The sequence below is a fragment of the Gossypium hirsutum genome, chromosome A09, assembly GCF_007990345.1.
Source record: "Gossypium hirsutum isolate 1008001.06 chromosome A09, Gossypium_hirsutum_v2.1, whole genome shotgun sequence".
NCBI lineage: Eukaryota > Viridiplantae > Streptophyta > Magnoliopsida > Malvales > Malvaceae > Gossypium > Gossypium hirsutum.
In genome coordinates this window covers 9576552-9595427 of record NC_053432.1, presented here as the reverse complement: position 1 = coordinate 9595427, position 18876 = coordinate 9576552, and the positions used below count along the sequence as shown (strand labels likewise).

At 33.0% G+C, this 18876-nt stretch overlaps 2 protein-coding genes across 4 annotated transcripts; one reads left to right on the top strand and one right to left on the bottom strand.

Annotated features, from left to right (window-relative positions):
* Window positions 1–332: 332 nt before the first annotated feature.
* LOC107888662 (zinc finger CCCH domain-containing protein 41) lies at window positions 333–6201 on the top strand. 3 transcript variants are annotated; one of them, XM_016812831.2, is made up of 5 exons: window positions 333–602; window positions 1886–2685; window positions 3134–4342; window positions 4680–5039; window positions 5414–6201. In XM_016812831.2, exons 2-5 carry the CDS (start codon window positions 1912–1914, stop codon window positions 5873–5875), a joined length of 2805 nt encoding a protein of 934 aa, XP_016668320.1. In that variant the 5' UTR covers window positions 333–602; window positions 1886–1911; the 3' UTR covers window positions 5876–6201. The 3 variants fall into 3 exon arrangements, with proteins under 3 accessions (XP_016668320.1, XP_016668319.1, XP_040933444.1); XM_016812830.2 differs by having other exon boundaries at window positions 337–602; window positions 1828–2685; XM_041077510.1 differs by lacking the exon at window positions 333–602 and adding an exon at window positions 646–992.
* Window positions 6202–9845: 3644 nt separating this feature from the next.
* On the bottom strand, window positions 9846–15277 carry LOC107888663 (protein RST1). Its single transcript, XM_016812832.2, has 10 exons — window positions 14854–15277; window positions 14481–14765; window positions 14284–14367; window positions 13861–14137; window positions 13142–13392; window positions 12678–12861; window positions 12370–12557; window positions 12154–12254; window positions 10761–10836; window positions 9846–10358 (listed from the first exon to the last, which is right to left on the bottom strand). The coding sequence occupies exons 1-10, from the start codon at window positions 15244–15246 to the stop codon at window positions 9978–9980; spliced, it is 2220 nt and encodes a 739-aa protein (XP_016668321.2). The 5' UTR covers window positions 15247–15277; the 3' UTR covers window positions 9846–9977.
* Between the last annotated feature and the right edge of the window lie 3599 nt (window positions 15278–18876).

The following is an 18876-nucleotide window of genomic DNA, read 5'->3' as shown; positions in this document are numbered from 1 at the left end:
ATATAATTTCAAAGTTACGTGCTCTAACATAAAATGAGCTATACTGTAACAAGATTTTGACATATATAATTTTTTAATTTAACTCGAACAATTTACTCGATTCGATTCGATTTGATTTAAATTTCATTTCATTTCACTCTAAATTCAAATCGAGATGTAATGATAAAATATGACTATTTAACTGAATTAACTAAATTTTTTTTACTTGATTCAACTTGATTCGATCAAATGCAAACCCCTACTGAAAAATAAAATAAATGGGGCTAAGTGCAAAAATACATAAAACTATGGGGGCATAAAACGAGAATACCCTTTTCTTAACTTCGTCCTCAAATAAGTTTTCTCCCATATCTTCTTCCTCATAATCTCCCTTCCTCGGGACAACCTCCGAATTAAAATTACCCCCTCGATTATAACTTTATTACGATCATGCCCTTCCCTGCCTTCATTTCTCTCCGGCTTAGTATTTTTTCTTTCTTCCCGAAATAACCCTCCATCGTATTCTAATTTACCTTCTCTCATTTGCAAGTCGGGTCGGATTGAATCCAGAATTAAATGATAGCTCCGAACGCATTGGTCCTTCCATCCTTCTAGAATATTCTGTAAGTTCTTTTATATATATATATTTGCCTGCAAAACCTAGATGATTAATTTTTTTTCTTTAATTATGTGAATTTTGTTTAGCTGATTGGATTTACACGGGATTTCTTTAATTCGAGCTCAATTTTTAATATATTTGTAATACTTTTCGGATTAGGGTTTTTTCCTCTATTTTTTCCTTGGTTTTCGACTAAAATTGTTATAAGGTTTTCGTCTTTTTCAGCTTTAATGTAGTTTAAGTGAAAAAAAAATTGTTGTTATGAACTTGTTTTCGGTAGTTTAATAACGAGAAATCAGAATTTATGGTCAAACAACAAAGAATGAGTTATCTAAAAATTTTGCGTAAATTCGATAAGTTTGAAGCATTTTGGAGTGAAAAAAGTTCCGTTGAGGTATTCAATTATTTCCTGTAACCTTTAGTTATGATATGAGTTTTAAGGATCATGAAAACCATATGAACGTCCTATAGTGTTTTTATCATAGGCATTTGGTTTAGCCTGTATATTCTTTGGTATTTATGTTAGTATGGGTTTTATGCCTTTCAATGAAGGTTTTATTGAGCATATGGTCTTCGTTTTAGATGTACTGATTTTAATTATAGTGACAAAGCTGTGTATCTGTTCGATTTGTGTCTAATTTTTGTAGATGGATTAGAATTGGAGACATCTAATGTTGGATATGAGCCTATGGATAAAGCTACAGAGATATAGTTTTTCTTGCTTTGAACGTAATATTACTTAATGGTCTCTTGGGGTACAAAATATTGTAGAAATATCAAGGGCGCAAAGGCGCACTTTATCTGCTAAAAGTAGATTAGTCTGCTTAAGGAACAAATGCAATATCAAGCAAAGCAATAGATTAATAAGTTGATGGAGTTTTGTTTATGGATATAATATCTGTACCTGTCTGTCTTCATATTGAACCTGCATTTGGTGCAATGCATGTTTGATTGCATACATAGTCTCTTTAGCTTTACCACATAATCTCTTGCTATGGATATCTATGGTTCTAATAGTTGTATTATACTTAATGTTCTGTTGTCTGTGATGCTATGGATCACTACATTTTATTTGTCTTGAATGTTATTTTTTACCACTGGCATTCTGTTGACATAAATGTCCTTAAAATATGCAACTTAATTTGCTTTTTCCGTAGAGTGTTTTCTTCTATACTGTTTATTGTTGCCAGTACCATAGTATGTACTCTAATGCTTTCCCTTGTTTTTAGGTTTTACTTCAAATTTCTTGTCAAGGTGTTTGACTTTGCATGCTGTAAAAATACACAGATTTATCATTTATTTCAAGACGATCCATGGAGCTGAAAGTCTTATCGCCTAAGCCCGGTGGTACTTCTGCTCCTGATTGCATAAGTGATCCGGAGGAGAAAGAAGTCAGTGATGAGGAAGATGATGATCGCAACCATAAGCATCGTAGGAGGGATACATGTTCTCAATCATTAGAGAGAGATTCTACAGATCCTGTATTTACAAGGCCATACAGAAAGCGCAATAAACCTTTAGAAAATGGGCATAATGAATCTCAAGCAGCTGAAACCTGCAAAAATTCTAACAGTTTGCTTCTAGAAAAAGACTTGAAATCTAAGTTTGACAGAAGATACCCTGGATTAGCATCACTTCCTCGAGGACATTTGGATCTGAACCAGAGAATTAGGTCTAACCAAACATTCAGTGGAGATTCTGGTCCTGGTCGGGGAAGAGGAAGGGATAACTCTTCTTGGAATCACCGTGATTCAAGGTTCAACTCTGTTGATATTGCTTATCAATTGGTTCAGCCAGGATCTGTTGCTCCAAGTCTCTTTGCCGGAAGGGGATTGCCTAATCTTTCAAACACACAAGCCCCATCACGGAGTGCCTTTGGCATTATGCCAGGAATACCAAATGGCAGCCTTGATACACTCCACTCTATTGGTTTACAAGGGGTGCTTAGGCCACCAATGAATTCTTCATTAAATATGGTCATTCCTCGCCAACGCTGTAGAGACTTTGAGGAGCGGGGATTTTGTCTAAGAGGAGACATGTGTCCAATGGAGCATGGTGTCAATCGTATTGTTGTTGAAGATGTTCAGGTTTGCATCTTGCTAATGTCTACTTTGATTTTGAGTTGTGGTGTCTTATGCAGTCCTCCACGAGCCTTTACAAAATTTATATAATTTTTTTTATAAAAAAATGTGATGTGGAAATGTAATTTCACTAAGGACCAGCCAGGGACTATGTGTTAAGCATGTCCTTTATGTTAAATGATTCCTTTTTTAACCCCTTTTAAATGCTTGTTGGCAATGTCTTTGCATTAACTGCTGCATTACCACCAGAGGCAGCGCCGTAACCTGAGCCTTGCTGTTACGGTTTAATCTATATATTCTAATTCTGCAAAATATTGTCATGTTTACACTGTTCTGAAATCTAAATTACCTTGGTAGTAAAGTTCCTTCCTCAGCCTTAATTATTTATTTTCACCTTGAAGTATTTAGCAGTCTGTGTATTTGAGTCAACGCTAATTTCTTTTCTGATTTGCAGAGTCTGTCACAGTTTAACCTTCCTGTTTCAGTTCCAAGTGCACAAATATTGGCAACATCAGCTGGACCTGGGCCGCTACCTTCTGTTTTTCCTCCTTCAACCACATTGGTGAACGGCAAGGGTATACATAGCAAAAGTAGCAAGTCTGGAATGACTGAGGATGCTACAGGTTTGAATTGTGCATATACTGCTACTACTAGTGCAGGTGGAGATTTGTATGATCCTGATCAACCCTTGTGGAATAATAACGGCCCAGAAGCATCGGCAGCACTCACAGGACAGTGTTCACCCAAGATTAATGAAATGGAACCATTGCGAAATGATGATATCTCTGATCTTCATCATGGCATGTTATGTGAGAGTGCTGATAATGAATTGCCAATTAGAAGCAGCAGGTCACAGGGCATGAATTTATCAGTTTGGGGTAGAATCGGTAGCTCCAGAAGTAGAATAGAAGCAAAAGATAAAATTGATCATTTACCCTCAGACCATCTTGAGAATGAAACCAAGAAGGAACAAGAACCATTTCCTAGCTCACAGGACACTTCCTGTCAAGTTAAGCGGATCTGCAGTGAGGACGATGGCTCCAAAGTTATGGATTTGTCATTGAAGTCACAGATTTATTCGCATAGTCGCAGAAAACCTACTCAAAAGGCACTCCGTACACTGTTTGTCAATGGGATTCCCCAGAAATGCAACAAAAGAGAGGCTCTTCTGTCTCATTTTCGTAAATTTGGAGAGGTTGTTGACATTTATATTCCACAAAATAGCGAACGGGCATTCATCCAGTTTTCAAGGAGGGAAGAGGCAGAAGCTGCTCTTAAGGCACCTGATGCTGTAATGGGTAACCGCTTTATTAAGCTCTGGTGGGCTAATAGGGATAGCATACCTGATGATGGCGTGAACAGTGGCATGCCAGTTACTCCAAGTGGTCTAACAGCTTCTGGTGTTCCACCTCAACCTGTTGCTAATAAAGGAAAGGATAATCTTCAATGTATTGCTCAGAAGAGTAGTGTTGTCCATGGCACTGATGTGCCTTCTTTGAAATCCCCTAAATCTGTTAGTACGAATGGTCCCCAGGCTCCACCTCTGTTGCAGAAAAAGTTAGAGTCTCTGGAGCAAATGAAAGAGGAACTACGCAAGAAGCAGGAAATGCTGGAGCAGAAGCGGAATGACTTCCGGCGCCAGTTGAACAAACTTGAGAAACAAGTACTGTGAACTTTCTTTACTTTCCTAAATATGCACTTGTGTAATTTTACATGTCAAAAAGACTGTTATTTGTAGCAATCAGGTTTGGAAGTTGCATGTTTTCATGATATTTTTGAATGAGATAGTATGTGATGTGAAAACCTCATTGTTGGCTCTTTGCCTATTGCACATTTTCAAACATGCATGCCTTTTGTTTTCCAATGGTTTGATTACCTGCACATGCTGATGAGTTGAGAGAATGATGAAACAGAAAATGAGGGTTTTAAAGTGTGAACGTTGTTATTATCCCTATATTTTAGGCAGGTTTAACATTTGATTCTATTTCAACCTTTTGCAGTCAAGTATTGTCAAGGGTGATCCACTGTCTGAGCCAGCGGCTAAGAGGCACAAGGTAGGAAGTGCACCTGATCCTGCAAAAGCTTTGATTCCTAGTTCCTCTGAACCCAGTGCTTCTGCAGCAAAAACATGCACTAAAGAGATGACAGATAAAAACAAATCAATGGAAAATGTTGTTTCTCGAAGTCCAAAATCAAGTACCACCATGGCATTGCAGGAATCTATGGGCTCAAAGCAGCAGTACTGTAAGCCTCGTCAGTCTGCACCCATGAGGCATCCATTCCTGATGAATAAATACAGATTGGACAACCGACCTACTGCTTTTAGAGTTATTCCGCCATTGCCTTCTGGTTTTGCAGATGTAAGTCTTCCTCTCTCCTTTTCCTCATCTGAGAAAAATTGTATTTAATTCATCGTTTATGGGGAAAGAAGCACATTTCACAAACAACTGGCCTTTGATAATGAATAGAGAGCTTTATGTTCTTGCACAACACAATATGAGTATAATCTTTGTGTGCTGTTTGAAGAAATCTCTTAATATTTTGTTGCCTTGGGCATATTGTAGCCATCTTGCTTCAGTTTTTCATTTTTCTTGAAATATCTGTCAGACACATTCAAATATGGGTATAGGAATAAATCCTATCAATAATACCTATGTCAGACTCATATCTGTATCTCAGCTTTTATGCTTTTTGTTGTTGGCAATGAGAGGTAGCTGATCTGATTGTCAATCAGGTTGATGTTTTGAAGGAGCACTTCTTACAATATGGAGATCTTTTCTCTGTGGAGCTACAAGATGTGGAAAATGAAGATAATGATGATATCGGATCTGAGGCATTGAAGAAATGCTCAGCTCTTATAACATACAGCACACGCCAATTGGCAGAAAGGGCTTATGTAAATGGTAAATGCTGGCAAGGCAACAATTTGCAGTTTAAATGGTTGATATATAACACTAACCCTAGTAGCAAAGAAACTTCATCTTCCGCACCAAAGCAGACTTTAGAAGCCGATGTCACAAAAGAAGAAAAAACATCACACGGCGTTGCCCAAGAAGTTGTTGGTTCAGGCAATGGGGAATCCGAGAATTCGGATAGAGAGAGTTTCGTTGAGCATATGGAATTGGCTGAAGTTTCAGAGCAGAGTCCATCCCCAACATCTAGCATGAAAGAGTCACCAAAAGGCGACACGAGTTGAGGATGGGGGCTTGTTTTACGGATTTGTACAGTGAGGTAAATAAATTCTTCCAATTTGAAACTCTAATTTTCATGAGTCCTTTATTCTCAATAACTGAAATTTCTATTTTTTTTTTATTTAAAATTTTTGCTGTTTTATCTTTGTTTCATGGTTGGGATATATGTAAAAAATGGAAATTTCTAAATCATTCATTTGCCATGGTAAGGTTTAACAGTTACTTGGGATGGCAAATTGTATGGTCTTTTTAGATTAGTTAAATGTAGGACGAAATGCCCTTTATATTTAACTTAAAATTTGAATGAAAAATCATTCCCATTTCTGTTTTACATTGGCTTGCACTTCTACTCTATTTTTCCTTTTCTTTACCCTGCATTCTTTGCGGATTTAAGCTATGGTCGGATTTTATTTTAGAAATTTATTAATATTATATAAATATTTTTTAATTGACAAATAGTAATTCAAGTCAAAACTTTGGATCTGCGTAGTTATGATGAGATTAAGATTAATGATAAAAATGTGTTTAAGTTCAAATGCAAAAGAATGAACATTAAAGATAGTAAATAAGAAAATATAAATTAATTATAATTAAAAGATAACATTATATTTATATTTCATATGATGATACATTAATTATTAAAATGGAGGGGTAATGAAGAGAATTGCATTATGAGTGGGAGGTCAAGCAGTAGTTGGAAAGAGATGGTCTAGTGTGGTGGAAAAGGTTTTCCAAATAGCCTTCTCACTGGGAGTTACTAAGATCTTCTTATGGGCTCCTGCTAATATTTAACGGCAAAAGAAAAAAAGTGATAGGATAATTTACTAGTATTTACTAAATTATTTAACAATTTATCAAAATTTCTAAAATAAATTTATGTCTACAGTCCATCAACTCAACATTTTTATATATCAAAATTTTTAGGAATTTACTAATATTTCTAAACATTTACTATGAATTTATCAAAATTTGTAAGGTAAACTTTTTGGTAGGCCAAAGTGTTGTGTTGATCAAGCCTGGGCACCAAGGGAAATCTTTAGAAACATTGTTAAATCCTTTAGAAATTTTGGTAAAGCCTTAGGAATATTGGCAAAAATCTTAGAAATATTGATAAATCCTTACAAGTATTAAAATTTTGGTTAAGGCCTAGAAATCTTGATAAATACCAATATGCCAAAATGTTGAGTTGATTGAATTTGGGACATTAAGAAAATCTTTAGAATTTTTGGAAAAAAACACACTTAGAGTGAGTTTGAGTAAAGAATTTTAAAATTTTTGAGTTTTTAAAAATGCTCATATTTTAAATACTAGGATCTGTAATAGATTTGTTTGGATAAATAATCGAACCACCTATTTAGGTGGAATTTGAAAAATGAATTTGAGCTATTAAAATTCCTTCTTGAATTTACTAACAAATTTAAAATTCTCCAATATGTTTTGCCAAACAAGTAAATTCATTTTTAGAATTTTGAAAATCTTAGATACAAATGAAATCTCTCTTACAAATTCCTCACCCAAACACACCTTTAGAATTTTTGGTAAAACCTTGAAAATTTTGATATATCCTTAAGAAATTCTGTAAATATTTAGATGTGTTGGTACTTAAAATTTTTAATAAATAGATGATACTTAAACTTTTTTTTTTTGGACTTAATTAGTATTTGAACTTAATTTTTTGTTACACTTTGATATCTCTGTTGTAACTCTATAAGAAAGTGATGTTGCGACACTATCACTCAAGAATACGACATATAACACTCATATCATGACACATGATAAATGGTTATTTAGATTCAATCGAACTTAGATGATAATTTGTCCAAAATCATTCAACACATGTCTTTTAGTAATTTTATATATATATTTTTATTTTTATGTAATATCAGGTTTTATATTATTATTAGTTTGAAATTAAAAATATAAAAAAACTATAACCACATAAAAAAATTATAAAAAATTATTTCATGTTGAAAATGCACCTGAACAATCGATTGTCCAGATTTAGATGACTTGGATGACAGTTTGTAAAGATCATTCCGGATGTGTGTGTGTTTTTTACTACTTTTATATATTTTTAATTTTTTATAAATTTATGTTATTATTAGTTTGGAATTAAAATAAAAAATATAAAAAAATTATAAATTTATACATTTATAAAAGGAATTATAAAAATTATTTCTCGTTCACAAAGAACACGGACAAGTAAAGTCCTAAATTTAGATGATTCTGAATATTATTTTATTTAAAATTCCATTTCGAATGTGCTTTTTAGTAATTTTATAATTTTTCACTTGTGATTATTTATATATTATTATGTCATGATTTTTTAAGTATTTGATTTTATATATTTTAATATTTGTACAATCAATTTTTTTTATATAAAAAATAAATGATATATAAACTTACTAAAAAGAAGACACATTCGAAATGAACACGATCAAATTATTGTTTAGATTCATTTTGGACATGAAATAATTTTTATAATATATTTTTTTAGGAAAAACTATATTTTATTTATTTTTAATATAAAAATATGATATTTTATAAAAAATTAAAAAATGTATAAAATTACTTAATAGTACATTTAAAAAGTTGGAAGTTGTCGTCCAGGTTCCTTTGAATCTGGACAATCATTTGTCCACATTCAATCTTAATATTAAATAATTCTATAATTTCTTTTTGTAATGCTTGACGCATGCTATTGTAAAGTGTACGACAAAATCCAAGTTCAAGCATGGTTAAATAAAAAAATTTAAATAAAATTTATAAATTTAAGGTTAGAATATGTATTAATTTTATTTTTTTATCTAAATTTAATTCAAGCAAAATGAACCTGTCAGATATAAATTTCATTGACCGATAGAACTCAATATTTTACATTGAGTGGTTATAGTTCACAAATTTGATCCACCGGAATAAGGTTGAATTATTGTCCATAAAAAATTCCAAGGTGGGAATAGATATGGCATGGTTGCTTTGAAAGAGATGTTATCGAATATCTAATTGGGTGTTTTTGGTTTTTTACAGTAATGTATTGGAGTTTCAAAAGAGAACTATATGGTGGAGGGGTCGGCTCAACTCAATTGTGGAAATTATTGGGATGAAGATTCGAATACTTTTAGTGCGTTATTTTGGATTTCTAGTGGAAAAGATAAACGCAACTTCTTAATGCTTATCCTATGCTGGGAGACTCCATCTATTTTGTTTAGTATGCACAACTTTTGGTGTCTCCCTCTAAAGTTACTAAAAATGTGAACAAACTGTGTAATTCCTTTTTATTGGAAAGGGCATGGTGTCAAAGTTATGCTATCCTAAGGCGGAAGGTGATTTCCATCTAAAGAACCTTCCAGTCTAGAACAGATGTTTGTGGCTTATCCTAAGCAAGCTTGGTTCTCTTTGGGTGGCTTGGTCTGAACTATATGTTTTCATTTGGCAAGTGGAAGAAGCTTTTAAAGTTTAGGGATGTTAAGTTGAATGTAGAGAATCTAGGAAGGAACTAGATGGAAGCTCGACAAAACTTCAGGGCATTGGCATTGAGTGGTCTGAGAAGTCCTACAATTTTCAAAACATGCATTCATCATACAAGATAGGTTGTCTACAAAAATCAATTTCTTGAATTAGGGTGGACAAATTGATATTTTATGTTGTTTGTGTGACATTGAGGATGAGTCTGGGGAACATTCATTTGCTTCTTTGTTTTCTAATTAGTAATGTAAGGCGTAAGGTCCAACGGCGTACCTATTATAGCTAACTCCGTCGATTTATTTATTTTTTATAATTAATTGAAATGATCGTTTATCCAAAAAAAATTAAATTAAATATTACCATCGAATTTTAAATTAATTAAATTATTAGTTAGATATTTGTTAAATATGTAAATTTTGTGTACTGAATATATTTGGATATGTTAACTATAGAAATTGTTTTTACATAAATAACCTGCTGTCATCCTACGAATACATACTGGATTTCGGCTACGTGAAAGATTAACAAAATTAATTAAAAATAATGAAAAAAGATGAGAGTAAAGTTATACAGGAAATCAAATTAAGCTTTGATCTGAAATTGATTTTATGGGTGTTTGCTTAATATCCTCAGCCTCCAATTTTACCTTACATAATGAACAACCATGTTTGCAAGTCTAAGTTGCTTCTCCAAAGGCAGATAATGTTTCAGACAAACACATGCATGATGCATAACAAGCAATAGAATCTGAGCCATTCCCTTTTCACTCTCATCGATACCTTCTGAACTTGGTGATCTATTATCACCACTCTTTGATGATAATTTCGTAGCCCAACTGTAAATCCTTTCTGTTGACGACAAAAGATAAGAAGTACAGCTTTCTGCAACCACTTCCCAGTTTGGATCCGACAATAGAGATGTAAGGGTAACTGGTATATCGTTCAGAACATATGACCGATCCGCAATGAGGAGGGGCATATATTTGCAGCAAGAACCAGATAGAAGACCAATAAACTGCATTGCCTGTGGATCCATGGATGCAGACTTGAATTAGTTCAATTATGAAGAAGGCAGCATAATGATAAATTTAACTCTCAACGTTTATATTTTCTATCAATTAGTTCAATAGGTGATATCAAAATTTCAGCTCCTCCTTTCTACCCATTAGCCTAAAAATTAATGTTTTAAACACCATTTTCGTTAAAAAAAGCGATATGACTCTTTTTTGAAAGGTTAAGGGCCAAATGTAGCTCCAAAAAAAAAAAAGTAAAGGCCAAATTGATAGAAAATGTAAACGATGAGGACTACATTTATCATTATGCCAAAATAAAATATACATAGAAACACTAAAGAGCTGAATTAACACAGGTCTTAAGTTGGGTAACTAGTAAGAGCCAATAAGAGAAGAAATGCTATAGTGCTTACTTGCAAACTACTAAAGGTACGATCATTGATCTCCCAGGTTTGACAAAGCAAGCGAGTAGCTGTTGCGTACAACACTCTGAATATGAAATAAGCATATACTGGAACAAGTTAAAAGAAGATTCTTCATAGGTCATAGCAGCAGAACATTATGACTCATCAAAAAACAGCTATGAAGCACAAAATTAGAGTTCAATTCTTCAGGAAGCAATCAAATGAGTGTTTGAAAGTCCTTGATTAAAATTTGGATCTTATCCTTCCCAGGATACAACTTCTCAAGCATACAAACAAATACCTCTTAAGGACAACTAATAACAATAAAAAAAAGTTGGAAAGAGGATGCAGTTTCCATGCAATTAATAATATCATGTAACAATGTGTTCTAAACATGGCGTACTAATATGACCCTCAAGTCATTGCAAAAAAAACTTATAATGTAATCTTAGGACTTTAAATATTCAAATAAAGTTATTATTTTTTATCCTAGTTTTGAATTGTTTTAAATTATTGTTTTATCTTATTTCTGTTTTAAATGTAACTGTCCATCTTTAACTCTATAAATAGATGTTTCAATCAATAAATCAACTGGAGCTATTTCATAAGCCTCCTTTACTTCAATATGGTATCCGAGCGTTTCGTCCAACTACATGGTTTTCGATCTTTAGCCTATATGCCTTTTTTTAACCTTTTGCTCAAACAAGCATATTCTTGGATCTTGATATGGCTCCAATTATTTACCTTTTTAGCTGAAACAAAGCCAACTCTTAAAAACCATAGCCAACCAATCGATTTTCTTTACTGCTAGCCAATTATCGGCTTCTATCTATCCGTTCAAAGTGGCAAGATTCGTGCCTGATTATTTCAGTAGTCGGTTGAGGGGCCTTGTTTAATGGATGTCAAACCGCAACTTGGATTCAGTTCTACGCTACTGTAACTCACAACAAGAGTTCGTCATTACAACGTCCTCAATTGGAAACACCAACTTTTGTTATCATCAACTGTTCGCGCTTTTTTCATCATCATCAATCCAAGATTGTTGCTCTACTGACCATCAATCTTGTGAGAGCATAATAACGTAATCTTAGGATTTTTTGTCACCATCAATTCAAGAGTGCTGCTTTCATGACTGTCATTCTTGCGGGGCATAATAATGTAATCTTAGGATTTGAAATATTCAAATAAAGTTCTTATTATCTTTTATCCTAGTTTAGAATTGTTTTAAATTATTGTTTTATCTTATTTCTATTTTAAATGTGATTGTCTATCTTTACCTCTATAAATAGAGGTTACTATCAATAAATCAAGTGAAGCCATTTCATAAGCCTCCCTTTACTTCAATAAAAACAACACAAGATAGATGAAAGAGTGAGAAAAAAGTTATCTAAGGAGTACCTACGGTTTTGCATCCTTGTGCAGCATTGGCAGGATAGTTTGAACTACAAGCGGAATCATCCCAGTCTGTGATGCAAGTGATGGAAGCATTCCCAAAAGCTTAGGCTGCAAAATTTTATTATGAAAAAGAGAAACAAATGGAAGGAATCATAGATGAAGAGGCTTAATAGCACAAAACAAGAGTTGAGACAATGTTTAGGGAAGTGATAGGAACTCTCACCAACATACTCTGGTAGACAACATCTTTTCTGGTGAATATGTTATTATAAAAAAGAATGCTTAGCAACAAAGAAACACCTAGTTTTGGATCCATATTGCCAATGGAAGCTAAAGCATCTATAGCAGTACTTCCAAGTGATGGATGCATCACCAAAACTGCAGCAATTGCTCCAAATAGCAAGGGCATTTCTACAAGGAAAAATGATACAAAGATGAGGTAAAGATTTTATCCTCTAAAACAAATACATTGGGTACTTCATACTTTCATTGGTACAAACCAAAGACAATGACTATTTATTAGCATTTTACCTGTTAGAAGAATTTCTTGAGATCGTGGGACAGGAAGACCTGATTTTCTTCTCTCAACAATCCATAGAGCAAGCTCTTTTAGTTGATAAGCCCAAGATCTTGGTCTGCCATGCATTTCTTGGACATCAGTTCCACAAACAGAAGAGAAACTTAGAAAGAAAGAACTGGACAATGAATTTCGATCCTGTAAAACAGAACATAAACAGTGTGATTCTTCGATCACCACTTTTTGCTTTAAATACAAACAACATTATTTTGATAAAGTATCTTCCTTCTCAAAATAATCGTAAAAGCAAATAAATAAGTGATTTCAGTAATTGGTGATTATGATCTTCAACACTGTGACAAATATTAATATTTAATTGAGAAAATAGACCCCAAACAAAAACAGTAGTTCTTATATCCAACATGATCGCCAAAAAAGAAAAATACAGAACCTTAAACTTTAGACAGCAAGAACACACCTCAAACCATAGATGCTGCAAAAGCCTGTAAGCTATCAGTTCAGGTCTGCTAATAGATGGATAGCCGACCTTCTTGGCTAGGTTAATCTTTGGCATTGTCAATAATTTTACTAAAAGCCTTTCTAAAAGGACAAGCAAATCATTTGCAGCTCCTTTAACTGATTTAGAGGGGGACGATATGAGGCTGATGACGGGAAAAATAACTAAAAGCTCTTCACTAAGGAAATATTCAGCTCCATTAACAGCATACTCTACAAAAGTGACCGCAAGAGAATATTGTAAGAAATATAGGGTCTTGGAATTCAACCCAAACAAAATAATGATAAAGGATCATCAATCATCATTCATCCACTCCAGAAATATTCACACTGTCCACATGCACAAATTAGAGAGAGGGCCTACATGTTGATTTACAGCAGCACAAACCAGAAAACTAAACCAATGGTCAGTATCAACAAAAAACAGCAAACTATTATAAACCAATGGTCTAAATTAAATAGAGACTTCCAAGATGGTTTAGAAAACTAAACATTTACATATAAAAGTATTAATATTTTACACACTTCTTTGACAAGGATTCATAAAAAATAAAATTAAGTCAGAAACTTAGAAATCAAGGTTAGACTACAATAAAAATTCAGTATACAGCAAAAAAATTCTGAAGATACAATTTAAAGGGCATCAAGAGAATAGAATATACATAGAAATGCTGAAAATACCGATTTTGCTTTTCCACTTCAAAAGAAATTGAAGGAATTTTAATATTGAGAGCTGTTGATGTTCAAGATCGGATTCGATGAGCAAAACAGATAAGGATAATATTACTGATGCTAGTTCCGGCATATAATGCAGTGCAAGATCTTTCTGGGCTACCAACATGTGTTTTAATAGCTCAACTATAGGCTCAATCTCATCAGACTGCTTGCAAGGAGACATATAGAGTGAAAGCACATTCTCTATTAGTTCCACCCCACATAGTTGAGCTTCTGTAATCAACTGTTAACATGGACCAAGAACAAACAATATGGAATGATAAGAAGGCAACAAAGGCATGAATGAAAATCATAAGAAAGTCCAGACTATGAAAAATTTTAAGTCAAAACAAAATGGTCTAAGTGAAAACTGAAGTTTCTAGAACGTACCACTCCTTTTCCAACCAATTGCTTCAAAACCACAGTAAACGAGTCAACCAAACATTCAACCACATAGCAAAAATTCCTGGTTACCTGAAAGTTCACAAGATTATAGAACCTAAATACCTAATAAAACTGCACCTTCAAAGATACCACAAGTTCCAAACAAAAAAGAACAATAAGTTAAGAAATTAGAAGAAGCTTACCTCCAAGCTTTTGAGAGGGAAATATTTCAGGCAATGTATAAGTGCTCTGAAAATTGGCAATGCCTGGTTAGGAATTGAACAGCAAAACGATGCCATTGACGTAATCAACTGTCTAGCAAACAAAAACAATGAAGAATCCGAGGCATTCATTCTTAAAATCGAAAAAATCAGAAAATGTCTCAAGAACTCGCAGACTTCCGCCATTCCCAATCCCTTGTTTTTTGCCATAAATAACAAAACTTGATTCACAAGCTCCCGTTCAACCTCTCTCCGACTGGAAAGAATCTAAAATTTTTCAAATGAATGAATAATTAAAAATTATAACGCAATGATGATTGCTATGAAGATAACTCAATTTTAACTTAATTCAAACCTTGACAAACGGGTGATCTTCATGGGACTCGGGTTTCCAAGACCCGTTACTACGTTCGTACCCGACACAAACGAGAAACCCCAAAGATTTCACGAAGAGAGGAACGAATTTGGGATCGGATCCTTCCAATGCTGATTGGAGCTCCAACAAGGCCCGAGAGAGGTCCATGTTGGAGTTCAAAACGAGGCGGCAAACCTCGCGAACTGATTGGTCGACCACGGCGGGAGAAGAGGACTGGAGGCATTGAGAGATAGCTTGTGCTCCGGGCTCCGAATCGGGCCCGAGGCGAACCGGAGCGGTTTGGAGCTTGGAGAAGATGGAGATTACTGCGAATTTTTGGAGGGAAGGTTGAGGGAGGCGGGTTTTCTCGAGTAATGAAGTGTAAGAGTCCATTTTTTCGTTTGCTGCAGAGATAAAAACTCGTTGCCGGCTTTAATATTGGAACATGAGATAGTCCTCCTTAGTTTTATAAAGGCTTAATAAGCAAATCAGTCCTTAAATTATACCTTTATTTTCATTTTGGTATCTAAGCTTTCTATTAAAAATTAAAAATTAAAAATTTGTCTCATTTTACTTCTCAAGGGTATGGTCCAACATCCTACTTGTTATGTTCTTATTAGTCAATATTGACTTTTTGAAATAAAGTGAGATAAGTTAATAGCTAATTGTCTATTTGTTTGGTGTAAAAATATTTAGGAAAAATATATTAATTTTTTGAAAAAAATTGATATTTTCTAATATTTGTATGAATCTGTCTGAAATACTTCTTATTATTTGGTAAATTTTTCTGAAATTATTTTATAAAAGTTGTTTTCAATAAAACAAATACAATATTAACAAGAATTTTTTTTTCATGATTGATTTGTTAAAGTAGGTTTAGCATAATCATACATAATGCGTAGAGCAGGATTCTGATTTACTGGATCAGCAGCAATCGCAGGAGGTAGCGAATTTTCCTGATTTTCAGCCATCTCCTCGATTGTGGTGTGACTGTCGTCCTCTTGCTCTTCCTCTATGTATCTTAGGCTTCACCTTATTTCTCTTCGGTTTCTGCGAGCTGTGCGATCGATCTCACTATCAAAAAGTAATGGTCCTGACAGGTTTTTATAGTAGTTGGCGTACAATAACTGCCCAAGTGTTAAGTATTGGTGTATTAAGTTTTTTTGTGTTCTATGTACACCATAGGCATATTATGTTCAACCTGTGGAACTACTTCTGAAAAGTTTGTTATTAAATTGAGTCTTAAGAGTAAGACTTCTATGTACTCATTATGTTTAAGACTTCTATGTACTCATTATGTTTTGGAATTCACTAAGTTCGTATGAACTTACTTTGTTATCTCTTCCTTCTCAGGCTTGTTGATTGAAGGAACGAACTCTGTTGAAGGGACTACGCCAGAGCACTGTTGATATTGTGAGCCATCTGTTTCAGTCTTGTATCATGTATGACCTTTGGGGTGGCGTGTAATTACTGTTTTGAAACCAACTTGTATAATGGTCTTCTAGTTTTATTAAGATGTTTTATGAGAATATTATTGTATTTAAATACTTGGATTTAAGTTATTATATTTCAATTCATGAAATTATCTTTTTAAACATATATGACAAAGTAATTGAATGTTGTTTTAAACTATGTACATTGGAACCTTTTAAAAATAATAGTTTATTATATGTTTTACAATCGTAAATCTATAAAGTTTTATAAAGCTTCTGTCAAAGGAACGATTTGCTTAAAATTTAATCTAATTTTAAGTTCTACCATATCATACTTGGATTCAATTATTGGGTCGGGTTTGGTCTCAGCCTAGTATTCGAGGAGGCAGGCTACAAATTTTTTAGTGGATTGAGATCGGGGAAAGGAAAGGATGATTGAGGAGTTGGAGCCTAATTCCGACTAATTCTAAACATTTTTAATTTTTATTTTGGATTTATATTTTTAAGACTTATTTTATTTTTGGTTTATTTTTATTTTTATATAGTTTCATTAGGATTTTATTTTATTATATATATTTTGTATGTTTAGTTTTATTTGAATGAATCCCATATTTTTTAAGGCACTACAATTTCGAGTCAAAACCACGAGGTTGAGCCAATCCCACCAATTTTATTAAGTTAATTGGGTAATCTTTTTCCATTATCTTTTATTGCACATTAGGGACAATGTGTCAAATAAAGTGTGGGGGTTGACCTAGGAAAAACAATTAAAATTTTTCTGTTATTTTGTTTTGCTTTTTAGGCTTTTAGTAATTTTTAATTTTTATTTTGTGAGCTTTTTATGTGCTTGAGCTTGTAGAAGTAAAAGTAATTGGTTAGGAGCATGTTGATAGGATTTTGTGAGTAAATTGTAATTTTAGTTTATTAATAATTGATTCTAGATTATCTAATTCTAGACTAGTTAGTTCAATGTATTACACTGTGAATAAATTAAAGATGTCAAGTATACCAAATGATAAATGGTTGTATAAATAGCATGCATGCTACTTGAATTTTAGGTTGTAGAAATTGATAGACTTGGCTGATTTAATCTATGTATGGAATTATCTAGGGACGACCTAAGGCATTGTTTGATAGACCATTTTTTTGCTAAAAAGCTATCCTAAATATATTTTCCCTAGTACTTAATTTGATCCTGAATCCATTTTCTTGATAACTAGAAATGAAAACCTAAGCCTAATAATTAATTTATTTGATCCTTTATTTTCTTGGTCCTTGCACAAATTTAGACGTCCAACCATTGATATTGAGGGATTAGATAGATACATCATGGTAGTTTCAAAAGAAAAAAAATGAGGGAAACTAAAGTATTGTATGGTATAATGAGTATAAGAACTTTGATATTATAGAAAAGGGAAAAAAAGAAGAAGAAGGAATATATAGAGAGAGAGAGAGAGAGAGAGAAAAAAGGCAAAATGCCAATTGAGAAAATCTCAAAGAAGAAAAGAAAAACAAAAATAAAGTGAGTTGGAAAAAAAAGTACGCAGACATTTGTTCAAAAAAAAGTCAAGCCTAAAAATGTACTTTATATAGGCTAGCTAAGTACATCCAAATAAAACTCTAAAGTATACTGAAACTCTAATTAATCTAAACAAGAAATAGTTTGAAACTAAATTTTTCTCTGTGTCAATATATTTGAAGTATGTAAAATTTTAGAAAAAAATATTTAAAGTCGTGGCCTCGAATCCCTTACTAAAACTAGACAATATATTTTCTATTTTTAATACCTCGTTCTCAAAGAAAATTATTTTTGTGTTTATAGTCAAAGAACATTATTTTTCTTAACACACTATATATATACAAGGGTGTAACATATATAGTCATTTTAGAATACTACTAATTGTTCAATCAAATGACTATAATATTACATATTTATTCATCCTTCACCATTGACATTATCAATTATTTTCTAACTATGATGAAAACTATGTCTATCACCTAATTAGGTCAAATAACATTCATATCGTTATTTTCATACTCACAAGATCTTTGATTCATGGCTTCCAAAGTAAATTTCAAAATTTACTACATCTCAAAATTTTATAAAACCATGATATTATAGATCATATTCATGCTAAATATAAAAAAACCATATGTACAATCATAAATATGCACAATAGGATCTCAATTTCAAATATATGATTACCACATTATATATTCTCACTAGAAGATTTCATACCAGAATAGTGATATTATTATATAAGCCAATGATTTCCACTATTCTACATTGAATAGAAAATATAACCATACATATGCATATGGCTTATTTCATTTCTAGTCAAAATTGTAAGAAAAAAATCTGGTTTGAAAACAATTTTCTTCCACAACAAAAAATAAAAAAATTTGAAAACAACCCGATTTGTGATATTTATAGCAATTAACCCGAGATTGAATTTGCACATGTGCTTTTGGATAGACGGATCCTTGCCATTCCCAACTTTCAACCAGACGATGTTCTCCGCTATTCGAATCAAACACAAAACTAGAAATAGTTTTCTTTTCTTTTGGGTGAAAATGAAAATTCCTCTTC